Source organism: Trachypithecus francoisi, unplaced genomic scaffold (genome assembly GCF_009764315.1).
Source record: "Trachypithecus francoisi isolate TF-2019V2 unplaced genomic scaffold, Tfra_2.0 Lachesis_group21, whole genome shotgun sequence".
Lineage (NCBI taxonomy): Eukaryota > Metazoa > Chordata > Mammalia > Primates > Cercopithecidae > Trachypithecus > Trachypithecus francoisi.
The window spans coordinates 32,749,980-32,769,009 of record NW_022681467.1 but is presented as its reverse complement, the minus strand read 5'-3'; the positions used below and the strand labels follow the sequence as shown (position 1 = coordinate 32,769,009).

At 43.4% G+C, this 19,030-nt stretch overlaps 1 protein-coding gene across 6 annotated transcripts in view; it reads left to right on the top strand.

The window, feature by feature from the left end:
- Window positions 1-19,030, top strand: part of MROH8 (maestro heat like repeat family member 8) — an 85,220-nt gene that overhangs the window by 37,365 nt on the left and 28,825 nt on the right. For all 6 annotated transcript variants that reach the window (XR_004431224.1, XM_033186364.1, XM_033186361.1 and 3 more), the window contains 4 exons: window positions 1,359-1,494; window positions 5,412-5,536; window positions 7,915-8,067; window positions 11,591-11,751. Coding sequence is in view for 5 of the 6 variants with exons in the window: in XM_033186364.1 (XP_033042255.1) it covers window positions 1,359-1,494; window positions 5,412-5,536; window positions 7,915-8,067; window positions 11,591-11,751 (575 nt within the window). In the remaining variant the exon portion in view is untranslated. The remainder of the gene's footprint in view (window positions 1-1,358; window positions 1,495-5,411; window positions 5,537-7,914; window positions 8,068-11,590; window positions 11,752-19,030) is intronic.

Here is a 19,030-nt window from a genome sequence, read left to right as displayed (position 1 = left end):
TGTATTCATAGACTGGCTGTAGGATAATTCTCTTTACTATTGTCATGCAATTATTTCCAAAGTGTGGTCTTTAGACCACTGCTGGGTGTATACCCCAAAGAAAGGAAATCAGTATAGGAAGCGATATCTGCACTCCCTTGTTTGTTGCGACACTCTTCACAATAGCCAAAGTTTGGAAGCAGCGTGTTTATCAACAGATGAATGGATAAAGAATACACAATGAAGTACTTATACACAATGAAGTACTCTTCAGCCATAAAAAGAATGAGATCCTGTCATTCGCAACAGCATGGATGGAACTGGAGGTCGTTATGCTAAGTGAAATATACCGGGCATAGAAAGACAAACATCACATGTTTTCACATATTGTGGGACCTGAAAATCAAAACAGTTTAATTCATGAAGATAGAGAATGGAAGGATGGTTATCAGAGACTGAGAAGGGTGGTAGCAGGGTTGGGGAGAGGTGGGGATGGTTAATAGGTACCAAAAACGTTGTTAGAATGAATAAGACCTAATATTTTATAGCACAACAGGGTGACTATTGTGCATTAGTAATTTTTAAATAATATTAAAAATGTAATACATTTTTATTTGGTAATATTAAATGTACGTATATTTGGCCAGCTGTGGTGGCTCCGGCCTGTAATTTGGGAGACTGAGGCGGGTGGATCACTTGAGGTTCAGAGTTTGAGACCAGCCTGGCCAACACAGCAAAACCCCATCTCTACTAGAAATACAAAAATCACCTGGGTGCAGTGGCTCACACTTGTAATTCCAGCTATTTGGGAGGCTGAGGCAGGAGAATCACTTGAACCCGGGAGGCGGAGGTTGCAGTGAGCTGAGATCGCGCCACTGCACTCCAGCCTGAGCGAAAAGGGCAAAACTCTGTTTCATAAAAAAAATTATTAAAATAACTAAAAGAATATAATTGGACTGTTTATAACACAAAGAATAAATGCTTGAGGGGGTGGATACTCCATTTTCCATGATATGATTGTTATGCATTGCAGGCCTGTATACCCCACAAATATATAGACCTACTATGTACTCCCAAAAATTAAAATTAAAAAATAAAAATAAAAACAGTGCTAGAACTAACATCTTTATGCACAAAGCTTTTTCATTTTTCAGATTGTTTACTTAGGTTAGAATTCCCCTATTTCTTAATAACACCATCTACTAGCTATACCGTGTCTACCTATGTTAAATATGAACCCTACAGAGATCCACAGGCTGATTGTGACCCTTACACTTCCCTTCAATTGAGAGTAGAATTGGGATTACTTCTCAACAATTCAAATCGAAGGCACTAAATGCACATGTTTTCTGATGACATCTTTCTTTTTCTTTCTCAAGCTTCCACTGCGATTCCAAAGACTTGGACATTTAGTGGCTCTGATGGCACTGCTCTGTGGGGACCCACAGGAAAAGGTGGCTGAGGAGGCTGCAGAGAGCATTCACTACCTGCTGCATATCACCCTGAGGCTGAAGTGTAAGACACTGCTAAAGGCCGCGAGGTCCTGAGTGAATTCTCCAGCACAACATAAGCACCAGCCCTCCTTACACATTTAGTCCCCATGTTCTGGAAAGGCCTTTTACAGTAGTTCATAAAGAGAAAGATACATAGTCCATAGGCAGAGATGAAGCAACACTGACTTAATAGAATCCTAATACTAGATCAGACCCACTATTGTCATCCATCTGCATAGCCAGGGAGTGGCTAAACGTGGCCCTGTGGACAAACTAGAGTGATTAGTTTGGTCAGAAGTAGGAGTGAGGCTGGGCGCAGTGGTTCACTCCTATATTCATAGCATTTTGCCAGGCCAAGCTGGGAGGACCGCTTGGGCCCAGGAGTTCAAGACCAGCCTGGGCAACATGGCAAAAACCCTTCTCTACAAAAAATTTTAAAAATTAGCTGGCGTGGTGGAGTATGCCTATGATCTCAGCTACTCAGGAGGTGAAGGTGGGAGAATCGCTTGAGCCCAGGAGGTTGAGGCTGCAGGAGAATTAATGTGCTTATGAAGGGAAATTACAGGGGCCATGAGTAAGAATCAAATCTAGTTGCAGGGTTCAGAAAAGGTAATCCAGAGAATAAAGAGCAGTTTGCCACCTGGAGAGGTAAGAAGAGTGTATTAGGCAGAAGGAATGACTAAGGAAAGGATCCTTGGTAGGCGTGAGCTTGAGGAGTTTGAAAAATAGAGAGAGGGCCAGTGTGGTCAAGGAATGAGTCACTGACTTCCATGGTTAGAAGGGACTTGAGAGGATATCTAAGCCAGCATTCCCCTGGTGTTTGAATCGCAGGCTACTCCATCCCTGCCGAGTACAGTCATGCAGCATATAATGACATTTCAGTCAACAACTGATCATGTATGGGTCACATAAGATTAGAATGGAGCTGAAATTTATTTTATTTTATTTTATTTTATTTTGAGGTGGAGTCTCGCTCTGTTGCCCAGGCTGGAGTGCAGTGGTGTGATCTCGGCTCACTGCAACCTCCACCTCCCAGGTTCAAGCAGTTCTTATGCCTCAGTCTCCCGAGTAGCTGGGATTACAGGCAGCCACCACCACACCTGGCTCATTTTTGTATTTTTAGTAGAGATGGGGTTTCACCATCTCTACTAAATGTTACTTAATGTTGGCCAGGCTGGTCTCGAACTCCTGACCTCAAGTGATCTGCCCGCCTCAGCATCCCAAAGTGCTAGGATTACAGCATGAACTACCACGCCCAGCCTTATTATTATTTTTTTTTTTTAAAGAAAGGAAGTCTCAGCTTGGCACGGTGGCTCACACCTGTAATCCCAGCACTTTGGGAGGCTGAGGCGGGCGGATCACAAGGTCAAGAGATCAAGACCATCCTGGCCAACCTGATGAAACCCCGTCTCTACTAAAAATACAAAAATTAGCTAGGTGGAGTGGCACACACCTGTAGTCCCAGCTACTTGGGAAGCTGAGGCAGGAGAATCACTTGAACCTGGGAGGCAGGGGTTGCAGTGAGCTGAGATCATGCCACTGCACTCCAGCCTGGTGTCGGAGCAAGACTCCATCTGAAAGAAAGAGAGAGAGAGAAAGAGAGAGAGAGAGAGAAAGAATAAAAAGAAACAAAGTCTCACTATGTTGTCCAGGCTGGTCTCCAACTCCTGAGCTCAAGCAGTGCTCCTACCCCAGCCTTCTAAAGTGCTGGGACTATGGGTGTCCACCACCATACCCAGCTGAGCTGAAAGTTTTCTATCACCTAGTGACATTGTAGCCATCATAACATTATGGCACAATGCATTACTCATGTTTGTGGTGATACTGGTGTAAACAAACCTACTGCACTACCAGTCATATAAAAGTATAGAACCTACAATTATGTACAGTACGTATCCTTGGTAATGATAATAAATAACTATGTTACTGGTTTATTTATTTACTATACATTTTATGATTATTTTAGCATGTACTCCTTCTACTTATTAAAAAATCAGTTAACTATGAAACAGCCCCAGGCAGGCCCTTCAGGAGGTATTCCTAAAGAAGGCGTTATCATAGGAGATGACAGCTCCATGTGTGTTACTGCCCTGAATACCTTCCAGTGGAGCAGGACGTGAAGATGGAAGACAGTGGTATTGATTATCCTGATCTTGTGTAGGCCTAGGCTAGTGTGTGTGTTTTTGTCTTAGCTTTTAACAAAAACACTTTAGAATGTAAAAAAAAAAAAAAATTAGGCCAGGCGCAGCGGCTCATGCCTGTAATCCCAGCACTTTGGGAGGCCGAGGAGGGTCCATCACCTGAGGTCAGGAATTGAAGACCAGCCTGGCCAACAGGGCAAAACCCCGTTTCTACTAAAAGTACAAAAATTAGCCTGGCGTGGTGGCCTGTAGTCCCAGCTACTCAGGAGGCTGAGGCAGGTGAATCGCTTAAACCTGGGAGGTGGAGGTTGCAGTGAGCCAAGATTGCGCCACTGCACTCCAGTCTGGGTGACAGAGTGAGAGACTCTGTCTAAAAAAAAAAAAAAGTACACTCTATGTGATGTTCATGCAGTAATACAGTAGCCTAACAGTGCATTTCTCAAAATGTATCCCAATTGTTAAGCTACACACAACTGTAATTCCTCTGCCTGGGTCTGTGCTTCACATGGATAAGGAAGCTCCATGCTTCCCAAAGCGACTGTCCTGTCGTTGGGCACCTCTGAGCATGAGCAGTCTCTACCAGGTGTACAGCCAAAGAAATACAGTTGATTATTGATTCAGCAAATGGTTATGAAGCATTTATTGTTCTAGTGATGCATCACTAAACAAGACAGACAAGATACCTTCCCCTGGGGAGCTTATTTTCTAGTTGGAGAGACAGTATCCTCAGCCAAGGGCTCAAAGATAAATTTTCCATCTACAAATTTCCAGCAACAATGAGGTCACAATAAAACAGAAGAAAAACAAGACACTACAATGATCAGCAAAACTAGACAATGATGAAGAGTTCTGATATCAGAATTATCATACATAGTATAAAGTTGGGCAATTTTTTCTGGGAACCTAAGCTTCATAGGGAGACCCCTCACCATTCCTCACCAGTGGGGGGAAATAAGGTAGCATGCTTTGGTTGTACTCACAAATCACTCAAATGCTCTGCTCTTACAAAAAGCTCTTTGCTTTTGCTTTTTTTTTTTTTTTTTTAAAGACAGGGTCGGCTGGGTGTTGTGGCTCATGCCTGTAATCCCACCACTTTGGGAGGCCAAGGCGGGTGGATCACCTGAGGTCAGGAGTTTGAGACCAGCCTGACCAAAATGGAGAAACCCCGTCTCTACTAAAAATACAAAATTAGCTGGGCGTGGTGGCACATGCCTGTAATCCCAGCTACTCAAGAGGCTGAGGCAGGAGAATCGCTTGAACCCAGGAGGCAGAGGTTGCAGTGAGCCGAGATCACGCCATTGCACTCCAGCCTGGGCAACAAGAATGAAATTCTGTCTCAAAAAAAAAAAAAAGACAAGGTCTTACTCTGTCACCCAGGCTGGAGTGCAGTGGTGTGATCTTGGTTCACTGCAAGCTCCCCCTCTTGGGTTCAAGTGATCCTCCCACCTCAGCCTCCCAGGTAGCTGAGACTACAGGAGAGTGCCACCATGCCCGGCTAATTTTTTTATTTTCACCATGTTGGCCAGGGTTGTCTCACACTCTTGACTTCAAGTGATCCACCTGCCTCGACCTCCTCTTTGCTTTTTCTTTTGGCTCTTTTTATATATTGTTCTACAAGAAAAGAGAAATAAATCAGCCTTCAGATGAACACATACTCCCTCCCCCAGACATTTTTGTTCAAGTGAAAAAGAAGAGTAAGATCTTGGGATCCACTTTAAACTGGAGATCAACCAGACCTGTAAAATCAAGAAGAGAAAAAGAAGCCAGAAAGTATTCATATTTTATATTTTCTTTTCAGATATCATACATGACAAGAAAAATCAGCAAAGCTTGAAAAGAGCATTGACAAAATGTCGAGAATTCCTGGAGCTCTACAGCTCTGCCGCTAAATGCTTCTACAGCTGTCCCTTCAGAATTGCCCAGGTAACAAGAATGGCTAAAATTACAACCATAGCCAGAAGTGTTGGCAAGGGTGGGGAACAACCAGAAGTCTCCTGTATTTATTCATGGAAATGTAAAATAGTAAAAACCACTTTGGAAAAAGTTCTGGTCGTTTCTTATAAAACAAAACCATACACAATTGCCCAAGGAATGTGGTCTCTAAACATTCCATAGTTTGAAGACAAGGCACCAGGATCCTGGCCCATATACCCCTTGCCCTCTTAGTTTGGGGGTTAAGGTCAACCTGCCATTGAGGCCAGTATCCCTGGATTTCACTTCATACCAGCTCTGCTCCTACTATTAATAATTGCCAGTGTCTTACAAACGTAAATGCTGGTCCCAAAAAGGAGCTGCAAGAGAGTATGGTTGATCCAACAAGCCAGACACTTTTAAATTAATGTAGTTATGCATTATTCAATAAATACTTATATATCCACTAGGTACTAGGCATTCTAGGGGCTAAGGGAAAATAAAGAAAACCCACGTATCTTACTCATGTAGGGTGAAAGGTACCAAGTAATTTCATCTCTCTGCACATCAATTTTCTCATCTGCATGATGGAGATCTGTAAAAATTGGGACAGTTTTTACAATTTTTTTTTTTAATTTACACTATTTACAATTCAGTCGTGGTTAAATGAGATATCGTATGGAAAATGCTTTGCTAAACCACGACTGAATTGTAAACAGTGTAAATTGTAAAAAAAAAAAAATTTACTAGTAAGTACCCACTAAATTAAACCTATTATAATCATGTGAAGGACTTTATCTACTACTAAATGCAAAGAAAGACAGAATGACACATTTTTTAGTATGTTGTCTCCAGACAAGGCATTTTAATTATGCCTGGGAACCTGTCAGCTGTGTAACATTAGGGCCTTTTTTTTTTTTAAGTCCTATCCTATAAAAGTGTGACTCTTTCTGAAGATCTCATAATACAGCTTCTTTTTCTTTTCTTGTTTTGTTTTGTTTTGTTTGGGGGGAGGTGTTTCTCTGAGACGGAGTTTCACTCTTGCCGCCCAGGCTGGAGTGCAATGGCTCAATCTTGGCTTGCTGCAACCTCCGCCTCCTGGGTTCAAGTGATTCTCCTGCCTCAGCCTCTTGAGTAGCTGGGATTCGCCACCACGCCCAGCTAATTTTGTATTTTTAGGAGAGACAGAGTTTCTCCATGTTTGTCAGGTTGGTCTTGAACTCGGACCTCAGGTGATCCACCTGCCTCGGCCTCCCAAAGTAGTGGGATTGCAGACGTGAGCCACTATGCCAGGCTTCTTTTATTTTATTTTATTTTTGAGATGGAGTCTCGCTCTGTCACCCAGGCTGGAATGCAGTGGCACGATCTCATCTCACTGCAACCTCCGCCTCCCAGGTTCAAGTGATTCTCCTCCCTCAGCCTCCCAAGTAGCTGGGATTACACACATGCACCACCACACCCAACTAATTTTTGTATTTTTAGTAGAGACAGGGTTTCTTCATGTTGGCCAAGCAGCTAGTCTCGAATCATGGGCTCAAGTGTTTCTCCCGCTTTAGGCTCCCAAAGAGCTGGGATTACAGGCATGAGCCACTGCACCTGGCCAATAAAGCTTCTTTCTAAATGTCAGAGCAGCAGGCTGGGTGCAGTGGCTCACCCCTGTCATCCCAGCACTTAGGGAGGCTGCGGTGGAAGGATCACTTGAGCCCAGGATTCCAGACCATCCTGGGCAACATAGCAAGACCCATCTCTACAAATAAAAAAATTAGCTGGCTGTGTAGTCGTAGCTTCTCAGGAAACAAGTCAGAGGATTGATTGAGCCTGGGAGTCCAGGCTGCAGTGAGCTCTGATCACACCACTGCACTCCAGCCTCAGTGTCGGAGCAGCAAAAGTCCATGCACAGATGCTAGCAGTGGACATTTGGATTGCTTCTACCTTTTTACCATAATAAACAAGACTGGGCTGGGTGCATGGCTCACGTCTATAATTCCAATACTTTGGGAGGCTGAGGCGGGAGGATCGCTTGAGCCAAGAGTTCATGGCCAGCCTGGGCAACATAGTGAGACACCTGTGTTTACCAAAAAATCTAAAAATTATCAGAGTGTGGTAGCAGGTGCCTGTAGCCTCAGCTACTCAGAAGGCTGAGGCAGGAGGATCACTTGAGCCCAAGAGGTTGTGGCTACAGTGAGCCGTGATTGTGCCCCTGCCTGGGTGACAGAGTAAGATGCTATCTCCAAAAACAAAACAAAACCACAAGACTCAAATAAAACAGCCTTGTACATCTTTGTCCACTTCTCTGATTGTTAACTTAGACTCGAGTCCTTGTTCAGGGCACTTTCTATCATACCATATTTCCATATTTCTTGGAAATTCATTTTCCTACATCATTTCAGGTCTTTGAAGGTTTTCTCGATTCAAATGAGCTCTGCCAGTTTATAATGACTACATTTGATACCCTGAAAAACCTGAATCATCCCTGCATCCAGCGATCAGCAGGAGAATTACTGCTAACTTTGGCAAAAAATGCAGAGTCCCGATTTGAGAAGGTAAACTTTCAGTGTCTGTTTCCTGGGTTTAAAAAGCCAGTAGGACCTCTTCATCCCTGCAGCTACTGAAGTCTCTGCTTGTCCTATTCAGCTGAGAATGACTACTCGTGGGTACAGGGTCAAAGCCTTAGTCTGTTTAGTCACAAATATCCGTTCTATAAACATATATCAAACAATCACTGTGTATGTAACTAGGGAGGGAGATTTTTTTAAAAATCTAAGATGTGGTCCATGACTGGGTGCAGTGACTCACGTCTGTAATCCCAGCACTTTGGGAGGCTGAGGCGGGCGGATCACGAGGTCAAGAAATCGAGACCATCCTGGCCAACACGGTGAAACCCTGTCTCTACTAAAAATACAAAAATTAGCTGGGCGTGGTGGCGTGTGCCTGTAGTCCCAGCTACTCGGGAGGTTGAGGCAGGAGAATCGCTTGAACCCGGGAGGTGGAGGTTGCAGTGAGCCAAGATCGCACCACTGCACTCCAGCCTGGGCGACAGAGCGAGACTCCATCTCAAAAAAAAAAAAAAAGTGTGGTCCATATATTCTATAAAAGTAGAGTTTTTCTGGGGAGATATAACTAACACATATGAGAATAACTTTAGATACTCATCCAGATGGGTTAAAGGTATCAAGATTTAAAAAGCTGTAAGTGGTCAGGCGTAGTGGCTCACACCTGTAATCCCAGCACTTTGGGAGCCCAAGGCAGGAAGATGGCTTGAGCTCAAGAGTTCGAAATCAGCCTCAGCAACATAGTGAAACCCTGTCTCTACTTAAAATACAAAAATTAGCCAGGCATGATGGTGCACACCTGCTATTTGGATGGCTGAGGCAGGAGAATTGCTTGAACCCAGGAGGCAGAGGCTGCAGTGAGCTGAGATTGCACCATTGCCCTCCAGCTTGGGTGACAGAGTGAGACCCTGCCTCAAAATAAATAAATAAATAAATAAATAAATGTAAATAAAAAGCCATAAGTGACCCTAGAAGGAGGCAGACTTAGAAATCAAAATTAAAGAGAATTTATCTAAATGTATCTAAAATTAAAACATCAAGAAATAACTATATAGTTATGTTATTTAGAAATAGAGAAGGACTGGCCGGGCGCGGTGGCTCAAGCCTGTAATCCCAGCACTTTGGGAGGCCGAGACGGGTGGATCACGAGGTCAGGAGATCGAGACCATCCTGGCTAACACGGTGAAACCCCGTCTCTACTAAAAAATACAAAAAAAAAAAACTAGCCGGGCGACGAGGCGGGCGCCTGTAGTCCCAGCTACTCGGGAGGCTGAGGCAGGAGAATGGCGTAAACCCGGGAGGCGGAGCTTGCAGTGAGCTGAGATCCGGCCACTGCACTCCAGCCCGGGCGACAGAGCGAGACTCCGTCTCAAAAAAAAAAAAAAAAAAAAAAAAAAAAAGAAATAGAGAAGGACATGCTGGAAGGGACAAAAGGGGTAAAAGAACCCTTTTCTCTGGAGAACAGACCTGAGGAAGTGGGAGGAAAGAAGCTTGAAATGCCACTGGACTTTTTAAATTGTGTTCCCATATTGTACTTGGGTACAAATAAAAAGTAATTTAAGAATGATGAGAACCGGGTATAGTGGCTCACACTTATAATCCCTGCAGTTTGGGAGGTTGAGGCAGGCAAATTGCTTGAACCCAGAAGTTCAAGACCAGCCTGGGCAACATAGTGAGACCCCATCTCTACAAAAAAAATTTTAAAAATTAGCCAGGCATGGTGGCACACACCTGTGTTACCAGCTACTTGGGAAGCTGAGGCAGGAGGAGTGCTTGAGCCCAGTAAGACAAGGCTGCAGGGAGCCGTGAGGCATGAGGCATGAGCCTTTACATTCCAGCCTGGGCAACAGAAGGAGATCTTGTCTCAAAAAAACAGCAACAAATAAAACAAATTAAAAAACAACAACAACAAATGATGAGCACCCTTTTTTTTTACCCTATTAAAATAGCAAAGATGCAAAAAGAATGACATGATAAGAGCATGATGAGATGGGCATTTGTATCAGTTGGGTGCTTTTAGCAGCAAAAAAGCCCAGCAGGTAGAAGCTTAGCCAAAGGATTTATTCTCTCACATAATAAGAAGTCTGGACACAGAGTATTTTCCAAGATTAATTCAGTGATTCAACAGTGTTATCAAAGACCCAGGGGTTTCTTCATCCTTCTACCTTGTCTATTCATGTGGTCATAAGGTAGTCGGAGCAATTTTGGACTTTCTGAGCAGAGTAGACTATGTCCAAGAAGAAGAAAGATGTTGCCCTCCTTTTTATGTCTTTATTCAGGGAAGAGAATCTTTCCCCAAAACAGTAAATTTACCCTTGTGTTAACCAGAATTTTATTTTATTTTTTGGAGACAGCATTTTGCTGTGTTGCTCAAGCTTGAGTGCAGTGGTGCAGTCTCGGCTCACTGCAACCTCCACCTCCCAGGTTGCTGTGATTCTTCCACCTCAGCCTCCCAAGTAGCTGGGATTACAGGCGCCTGCCATGACGCCCAACTAATTTTTTGTATTTTTAGCAGACATGGGGTTTCGCCATGTTGGCAAGGCTGGTCTCAAACTCCTGACCTCAAGTGATCCGCCTGCCTCAGCCTCCCAAAGTACTGGGATTACTGCCGTGAGACACCGTGCCTAGCCTATTGGTGCTGATGATGGCCATTTTATATTAAGTGGCTGAGGTGTGCCTCTCTGAGAAGGTGACATTTCCACAGAGGCAGGAACCCACGCATCTGTGGGTGGGAAGAGTGGTCCAAGCAGAGAAATGGACCAAAGCCCAATGGCTCCAGTTTCCCTTACCTGAGCCAGATGGACATCTCTGGGAGGAAGATAGGTAAGGACTCCACTGCCATTCTCAAAGTCACAGTGGAAAAAAGCCCATCTTCCTTGCAACACTTTTATTAGTTTGTCTGATTGTAAAATCAATACATCAATTATTGAGGAAAAATTAGAAAAAATATAGAAGCAAAAAATCTAATATTCTATCACTCAAAAAGACACAGTATTGACAGCTTTGATTATAAATCCTTCCAAATCCTTTATATATGTATACACACATACAGATATATTTTAAGTGATTTTGATTATAAACTTTAAAAAATAATAAACAATTTGTTTAAAAGTCACCCCCTAGGGGTCGGGCACAGTGGCTTATACCTGTAATTCCAGCACTTTGGGAGGCCAAGGCAGGAGGATCACTTGAGCCCAGGAGTTCAAGACCAGCCTGGGCAACATAGAGAGACCTTGTCTCTACAAAAAATGCAACAATGACCTGGGTGTGGTGGTGTGTGCCTGTAGTCCCAGCTACTCGGGAGGCTGAAGTGGGAGGATTATTTGAGGCCAGGGGTTCAAGGCTGCAGTGAGCTGTGTTTGTACCGCTGCATTCCAGGCTGGGCAACAGAGCAAGACCCTGTCTTTAAGAAAAAGTCACTCCCCTAGGACCTTTCAGAAATGGCCACAATATCCTCAATAGCCATCAGTGTCCTACAGGATCACAGTCTTAGTAATTTCTTTTTCCTCTTCAGGTGCCAGAAATTATGGGAGTTATCTGTGCCCAGTTATCCATAATCAGCCAGCCTAGAGTCCGCCAACAAATCATAAATACTGTGAGTTTATTTATATCCAGACCCAAGTATACAGATATAGTGCTCAGCTTCCTTCTGTGTCATCCAGTGCCATATAACAGGTAACAGAATCCCGTACAGCCTCTGGATTAATCCCGTACAGTCACACTGGAGTATGTGACACAGCTCTGGGTATTGTGAAAGATGGTTGCCCTCAAAAATCTAATGATTCTCTTGTAGAGAAGACACGATATACATAAAGCTGGTGATATAAATCAGAATATAATACATAATCATCAGAAAAGAATCCCACAAATCCCAAATGAAGAACATTCTGTAAGATAATTGAACTGGACTCTTCAAAAAAGTTAACATCATGGAAGTAAAACTGGTGGTGAGGGAACTGTCCTAGATAAAAAGATACTCAAAAACATACCCAAATGCACTGTGTGACCTTGATTGGATCCTGGTTCAAAAACAAAAGCTATACAAGAAAGCTTGGAGAAAATTTAAATATGGACTCTATACTAGAATATTAAATTGGTGTAATTTTCTGGGCAGGCACAGTGGCTGACACCTGCAATCCCAGCACTTTGGGAGGCAGAAGTGGGCAGATCACTTAAGGCCAGGAGTTGAGGACCAGCCTGGCCAACATGGTGAATACAAAAAATACAAAATTTACTAAAAATACAAAATTTACCCAGGCATGGTGGCAGATGCCTCTCATCCCAGCTATTTGGGAGGCTGAGGCAGGAGAATCGCTTGAACCCAGGAGGAGGAGGTTACAGTGAGCCAAGATCACACCACTGCAGTCCAGCCTGGGTGACAGAGTGAGACACTGTCTCAGACAAAGAAACAAAAAAAATTAGTGTAATTTTCTTAGGTATGAAATACTGTGGTTATACAGAAGGATGTCCTTATTCTTAGGAGATAAGATACTAAAGTTATTTAGGGGTAAAGTGTCATAATGTCTGCAACTCACTTGAGAATGATTTTGCCTAAAAATAAGGCAATAAATATATACATTTAAAAAGTAAATATGTATACATAAAGAAGACTGGAATCAGAGAAAGGATCAAACAGGATGGATTTTTTGTTTATTTTTGTGGGTACATAGTAGGTATAAAGATGGTTTTTTTGATTAGTGTTTTTCACATTTGGAGGCACCCTGGAAATTTCCACAAAGATTCCTATGGAAGAGGCAGGAAGGCTTCAGAATAAAGTCCCATGCCCCCACCCCACTTTAACCAGAGCAATGCCTCTTTATATCTGCTTTCTCTATTGTGATTCTGGGCAACTATTTTATTTAAGAAGAGATTTCCCTGCTTTAAACTATTTGAAAAGTATTCTTTTAAGTGAATGGCTGTCACATAATATCTTGGTGTAGTGCTTATTATGTTCTCTAAACTGAACTAAATCAAATAACAGAATACTTTTACCCATCCAGAGAAAAAATTAATGCAGATTTTTTTTAAAGCTGGGCATGGTGGCACGCACCTGTAGTCCCAGCTACTCAGGAGTCTGAGGCAGGAAAATCACTTGAGCCCAGGAGTTTGGGGCCATAGTACATGATGATTGGACTTGTGAATAGCCACTGCACTCCAACCTGGAGTAACAGTCTTACTTTTTTTTTTTATTTTAAGAGACAGTGTTTCAGTCATAGCTCACTGCAGCCTTGAACTCCTGGGCTCAAGTGATCTTCTCACCTTAGCCGCCTGAGTAGCTGAGACTACAGGTGTGTACCACCACACTCAAGCTTTTTAAATTTTTAAAAATTTTTTGAGCTTGCTTTTGTGTATTTCTCTAACAAATTGTTCTTGAATGTTTGGTACTTGCTACAGCTTATCTGTACTCAACTCTTACATAAAAATAAATCTTTCAGAGGCTGAAGTGGGTGGATCACCAGAGGTCAGGAGTTCCAGACCAGCCTGGCCAACATGGTGAAACCCCATCTCTACTAAAAAAAAATGCAAAACTGAGGCCGGGCACAGTGGCTCACGCTTGTAATCCCAGCACTTTGGGAGGCTGAGACGGGCGGATCATGAGGTCAGGAGATCGAGACCATCCTGGCTAACAGATTGAAACCCCATCTCTAGTAAAAACACAAAAAATTTAGCTGGGCGCAGTGGTGGGCACCTGTAGTCCCAGCTACTAGGGAGGCTGAGGCAGGAGAATGGTGTTAACCCGGGAGGCGGAGGTTGCAGTGAGTCAAGATCATGCCACTGCACCCCAGCCTGGGTGACTGAGTAAGACTCTGTCTCAAAAACAAAAACAAAAAAAAAACCCCACAAAAATTAGCCTGGTGTGGTGGTGGGCACCTATAATCCCAGCTGCTTGGGAGGCTGAGGCAGGAGAATCTCTTGAACCTGGGAGGTGGAGGTTGCATTGAGCTGAGATTGCGCCAATGCACTCCAGCCTGGAAGACAGAGCAAGACTCTGTCTCTGAATAAATAAATAAATAAAAGTACAACATATTAAATATATTTAGTTTTGTTTTTTGTTGTTTTTGTTTTTGTTTTTGTTTTTGTTTTTTTTTTTTTTTTTTTTTTTGCGACAGAGTCTTTCTCTGTCACCCAGGCTGCAATATAGTGACACAGTCATAGTTCACTGCAGCCTCAACCTTCCAGGCTCAAAGAATCTTCCCACCTCAGCCACTGGAGCAACTGAGACTACAGGCTCACACCACTAGGCCCAGCTAAATTTTTTATTTTTTGTGGTTTCTCGACGTTACCCAGACCGGTCTCGAACTTCTAGGCTCAAGTGATCCACCTGCCGCAGCCTCCCAAAGTGCTAGGGTGACAGACATGAGCCACCGTGTGCTGCCCTATTTAATTTTTTTAAGTATACTTTTAGTGTTATTCTATTGCTTGTATTTGTTCTACCTCTGGGAGGACTTTGAGAACTGCTGTAGATCATATGCAAACTATGGAGTCTTTTAAAAATTTAACTGACTTTACTCAGGAAATGTTATTTATTTATTTATTTATTTGAGATGGAGTCTTGCTCTGTCACCCAGACTGGAGTGCAGTGGCGTGATCTCAGCTCACTGCAAGCTCCTCCTCCCGGGTTCACTCCATTCTCCTGCCTCAGCCTCCAGAGTAGCTGGGACTACAGGCGCCCGCCACCGCGCCCGGCTAATTTTTTATATTTTTAGTAGAGACAGGGTTTCACCGTGGTCTCGATCTCCTGACCTCGTGATCTGCCCTCCTTGACCTCCCAAAGTGCTGGGATTACAGGCATGAGCCACCGCGCCCAGCCAGGAAATGTTATTCTGATTATATTTTTGTCATTTACTTGAAGTTCATTATGTCACAGGGGAGCAATGACTGGGCCGGTGGTGCTCGGGTAAAAGAATTTACCAAGACAGTTGTGGGTAGAGGAAGGCAGATTTATTAGAGAAAGTAGGAAAATAACGGTGCCAGAGAGACAACAGGCAGCCTGCAAAAGAGAAGCCAACTGCAAGGAGACAAAGGCTTGGTGGAGATTTTACAGCATAGTGTTCATGCTATGTGTTGAAGAGGGCCTTGTGCAGTATAGATAATGCCAAATTGCAGTGAGCTAATTTGCAGGTGTCTGGCGATAGTTGGGCAGTGGAAGATGGTGAGTTAATTGTGCAGAAGGGCCGTGTCCTCGACCATGAAGAAAGGCAGACTTACAGTTTCTCTGCTTTTTCTTTTTACTTTCCCCTGCTCCCACCAGCCTGGCTTCCTTTCCCTAGTTAGGACTCCACACGTTAGTGGATTTACATATAGATTGGGGTGATTGTTCTTAGGAGGCTACCTAAAGCATCAACTATGTGCAAGGTGCTATTAGGCCCTATAAGTAATGGACAGGACATGCACCCCGCCCTTAAGCAGCACCATCTGGTAGCCACATAGATGCATAAGTATTCTAAAGCTAAGTAGGGAGTTCTGTGGAAGCCCCTAGGTCGGGACTTAATTAAACAAAGGGTCAGGAAATGATTTCTGAAAGCAGAGCTGCCCCCAAGCTGATAACGCTAAAAGCCAGATGCAGATCAAAGTGGCTGGAGAGAAAAGTGGATAGTAAGAAGGGCTCAGATACCAGGGATCTTTTTGCAGTGATGGAAATGTTCTAAAATTGGATTGTCGTCATGGTTGCACAACTTTGTAAATTTACTAAAAGTCAGTGAGTTGAATACTTGAGACAGTATTCGCTAATTATTTTTTCATGTTCTATAGTAATAGAATCCCTGAACTTTAGTTGGGTATTTGAAATACTCTTATTTTCTAGACGTTTTGCATATAGGTGTGACCATTTGTCTAAATTCTGGATGCAAATTGAAGTAGTACATGCAACCTATGACAAATAACCTTAAAGGGAGAGAGTAGGCTCATCATCTTTCTTCTTCCTGTCACCTGGAAAGTGATGTGATGGCTAGAGCTGAAGCATGTTGGCCAGGATGGTCTCAATCTCCTGACCTCGTGATCCGCCTGCTTCAGCCTCCCAAAGTGCTGGGATTTCAGGCGTGAGCTACCATGCCCAGCCACTAAAGCTGCTTTTAAAAAGTGGTCAGAAGTTAGCAGTGATAGATTGGGACCAACTAAGAATTGGGATAGTGGACTTGATATTATGGGAGTTGGGAAGCCACTGAAGAACTTTAGTTAAGGGACTTACATCATCAGATGTGGATTTTTAGTGTGACTCTGGTGGAGTTGGATTAGAGCCTGTTCTCCCGGACAGGAAGAAGGACAGGCAGTGAAGCAATTGCACCTTTTCAGGCAAAAGATGATGATGCCCTGATTAGGGCAGTGGCTCCAGAGATGGAGAGGAGGAGGGAGCAAAGAAACAGGAGCATTGGCCAGACGCCCTGACTCACGCTTGTAATCCTAGCACTTTGGGAGGCCAAGGCGAGTGGATCACCTGAGGTCAGGAGTTCGAGATCATTCTGGCCAACATGGCGAACTCTGTCTCTACTAAAAGTAAAAAAATTAGCCAGGCTTGGTGGCGTGTGCCTGTAATCCCAGCTACTCTGCAGGCTGAGGCAGGAGAATTGCTTGAACCCGGGAGGCGGAGGTTGCAGTGAGCCAAGATCGCACCACTTCACTCCAGCCTGGGCGACAGAGCGAAACTCTATTTCAAAAAAAAAGAAAAAGAAAAAAAGAAATAGGAGCATCTGTAGGCAGACCTTGATTGAATCAGAAAGGAATGGCAGGGAGGAAGAAGGCATTCAGGCTAACTCCCCACTCCTCAGTTTTTGACTTTGGAGGCCAAGTTAATGGTGATATCATTTACTGACACAGGAATTACACTACATTTTCACCACTGACTGTTTCTCTATGGGACATGAAATACTTTGAGAAACTCAGTTCACTAATGCAGGACCAAACAAAGAAGTCATAGAGTGCATATGTGACATATGTCCCTCATACTACCCTGGTGCAGTGCTCTGTCCCAGCACTCCACCAGAAGAGACAAGAGGCTGTTTCTCTTTGTATTCTGTAAGGACGCTACAGCAAGATATTTGCTCTTAAAGATGTAGGCTTCTTCAGTCTCCTAGCGCAGTGTTTGTTAAAGTGTCTGAAACACTGCCTCAGAATCCCCTGTGAAGCTTGTTTAAAAAAAAAAAAAATACATCTTCTGGCGAGTTATGGTGACTCATACCTGTAATCCTAGCACTTTAGGAGATTGAGACGGGTAGATGGCTTGAGCCCAAGAGTTCAAGACCAGCCTGAGCAATATGGTGAAACCCTGTCTCTACAGAAAGTGCAAAATTAGCCAGTTGTGGTGGCACACCCCATAGTTCCAAATACTCAGGAGGCTGAGGTGGGAGAATTACCTGAGCCCGGGAAATTGAGACTGCAGTGAGCTATGATCATGCCACTGCACTCCAACCTGAGTGTCAGAGTAAAACCCTGTCTCAAAGAAAAAAAGCATTTTCCAAGACCCTACATCAGACCTACTATATTAGTCAGGACTCTTGGTTGGAAGTAGCAGAAACTGAGCTCACACTACCTTAAGGAATTGTATAGGCTTATATTACAGCAAAGTCCAAGGGTCTGTCGTCAGGATTGAATCCCGAGACTCAGTTTCTTTCATTAGGGCTCCATTAATCTCTCAGATGGACTTGCACTAAAAGTGGCAAAAATAGTTACCATCAGCTCAAAACTGCAGCAGAAAGGGTGTGTCATTTCCTTTTTAGCTCTGGGCAGGACTCTGGTTAGCCTGGCTTGGAGTCAGCTCCCACCAAACTACACGAACCAAATAGGATTATTAAGGATCTTGAAAAGGTAGTTTCCCAAAGGGATGATGGGCAAACAAAACCCATGTCACAACTACAGAATCAGAATCACTGGAGGTGGGAAGATTTTTTCCGTATTTTAAACAAACTCTCCAGGTGTTTCTCGCATTGAAATTCGTGAACCATTGGCTTAAAGGCTGTGTGCTTTCTAAATTCAGATGCATTTTCAGCACACTTAAAATGTCCAAAAGCATTTTGCACCACTTCTCTCACAATAAACAGTTTCTCAAAGCACTTCATTTACTCCCTCTGGAATTCAGAGAAAATAACTGAGGGTAAATAAACATGGGAATTTCTTTATGTCATCCCAGATGAATGTTCCTATTCTGCCGTCTCATCATTGTGCAGCTGTGAGCTTTTTCAGCATCCTATATTGCCTTTCTGGCCTTTCCTGTAGAAGTTCTTTAGGACCTTCTTACTTTGTTTTATTCACAAATTACAATCACTGAGGTGGGGAGTGAAATGTTGGGATAGTCTTTAAGCCTCTCAAGTTTTAGGATGATTCTCACAGTTGGAAGACCACACTTTTTTTTCTTTCTTTTTCTTTTCTTTTCTTTTATTTTTCCCCCTGAGACAGAGTCTCACCCTGCCACCCAGGCTGGAGTGCAGTGGTATGATTTTGTCTCACCTCAGTCTCTGCCTCCTGGGTTCAAATAATCCTCCCACCTCAGCCTCCTGAGTAGCTGGGACTACAGGCACATACCACCACACCTGGCTAATTTTACTTTTTTTGTAGAGATAGGGTTTCGCCATGTTTCCCGGGCTAGTCTTGAACTCCTGGGCTCAAGCAATCCTCCCTTCTCAGCCTCCCAAAATGCTGTGATTACAGGATTATAGGCCACCACATCTGGCCTGGAAGATCACACTTTAAAAACTTACTCTAGCATACAAAGATGCCTAAGTAGATTCTGAAAATACAAGAATGGATTAAAAGCATGAGTAACTCCCAATTTTCTTCCCACTGTAATGTTCTTCCACAATGTTTACATAACTCTCAGGTCCTACATTTGAGTCAATGACAGAGAAGTTATTACATATTATTTTTCTTTAGAAGCTATCTCTTCTAAGCAGGATCGAAGCTTTATTTCAAAGATTAACTTTAGCCAAAATTTGAGGACCACAGACCAGATTGAATACATGTG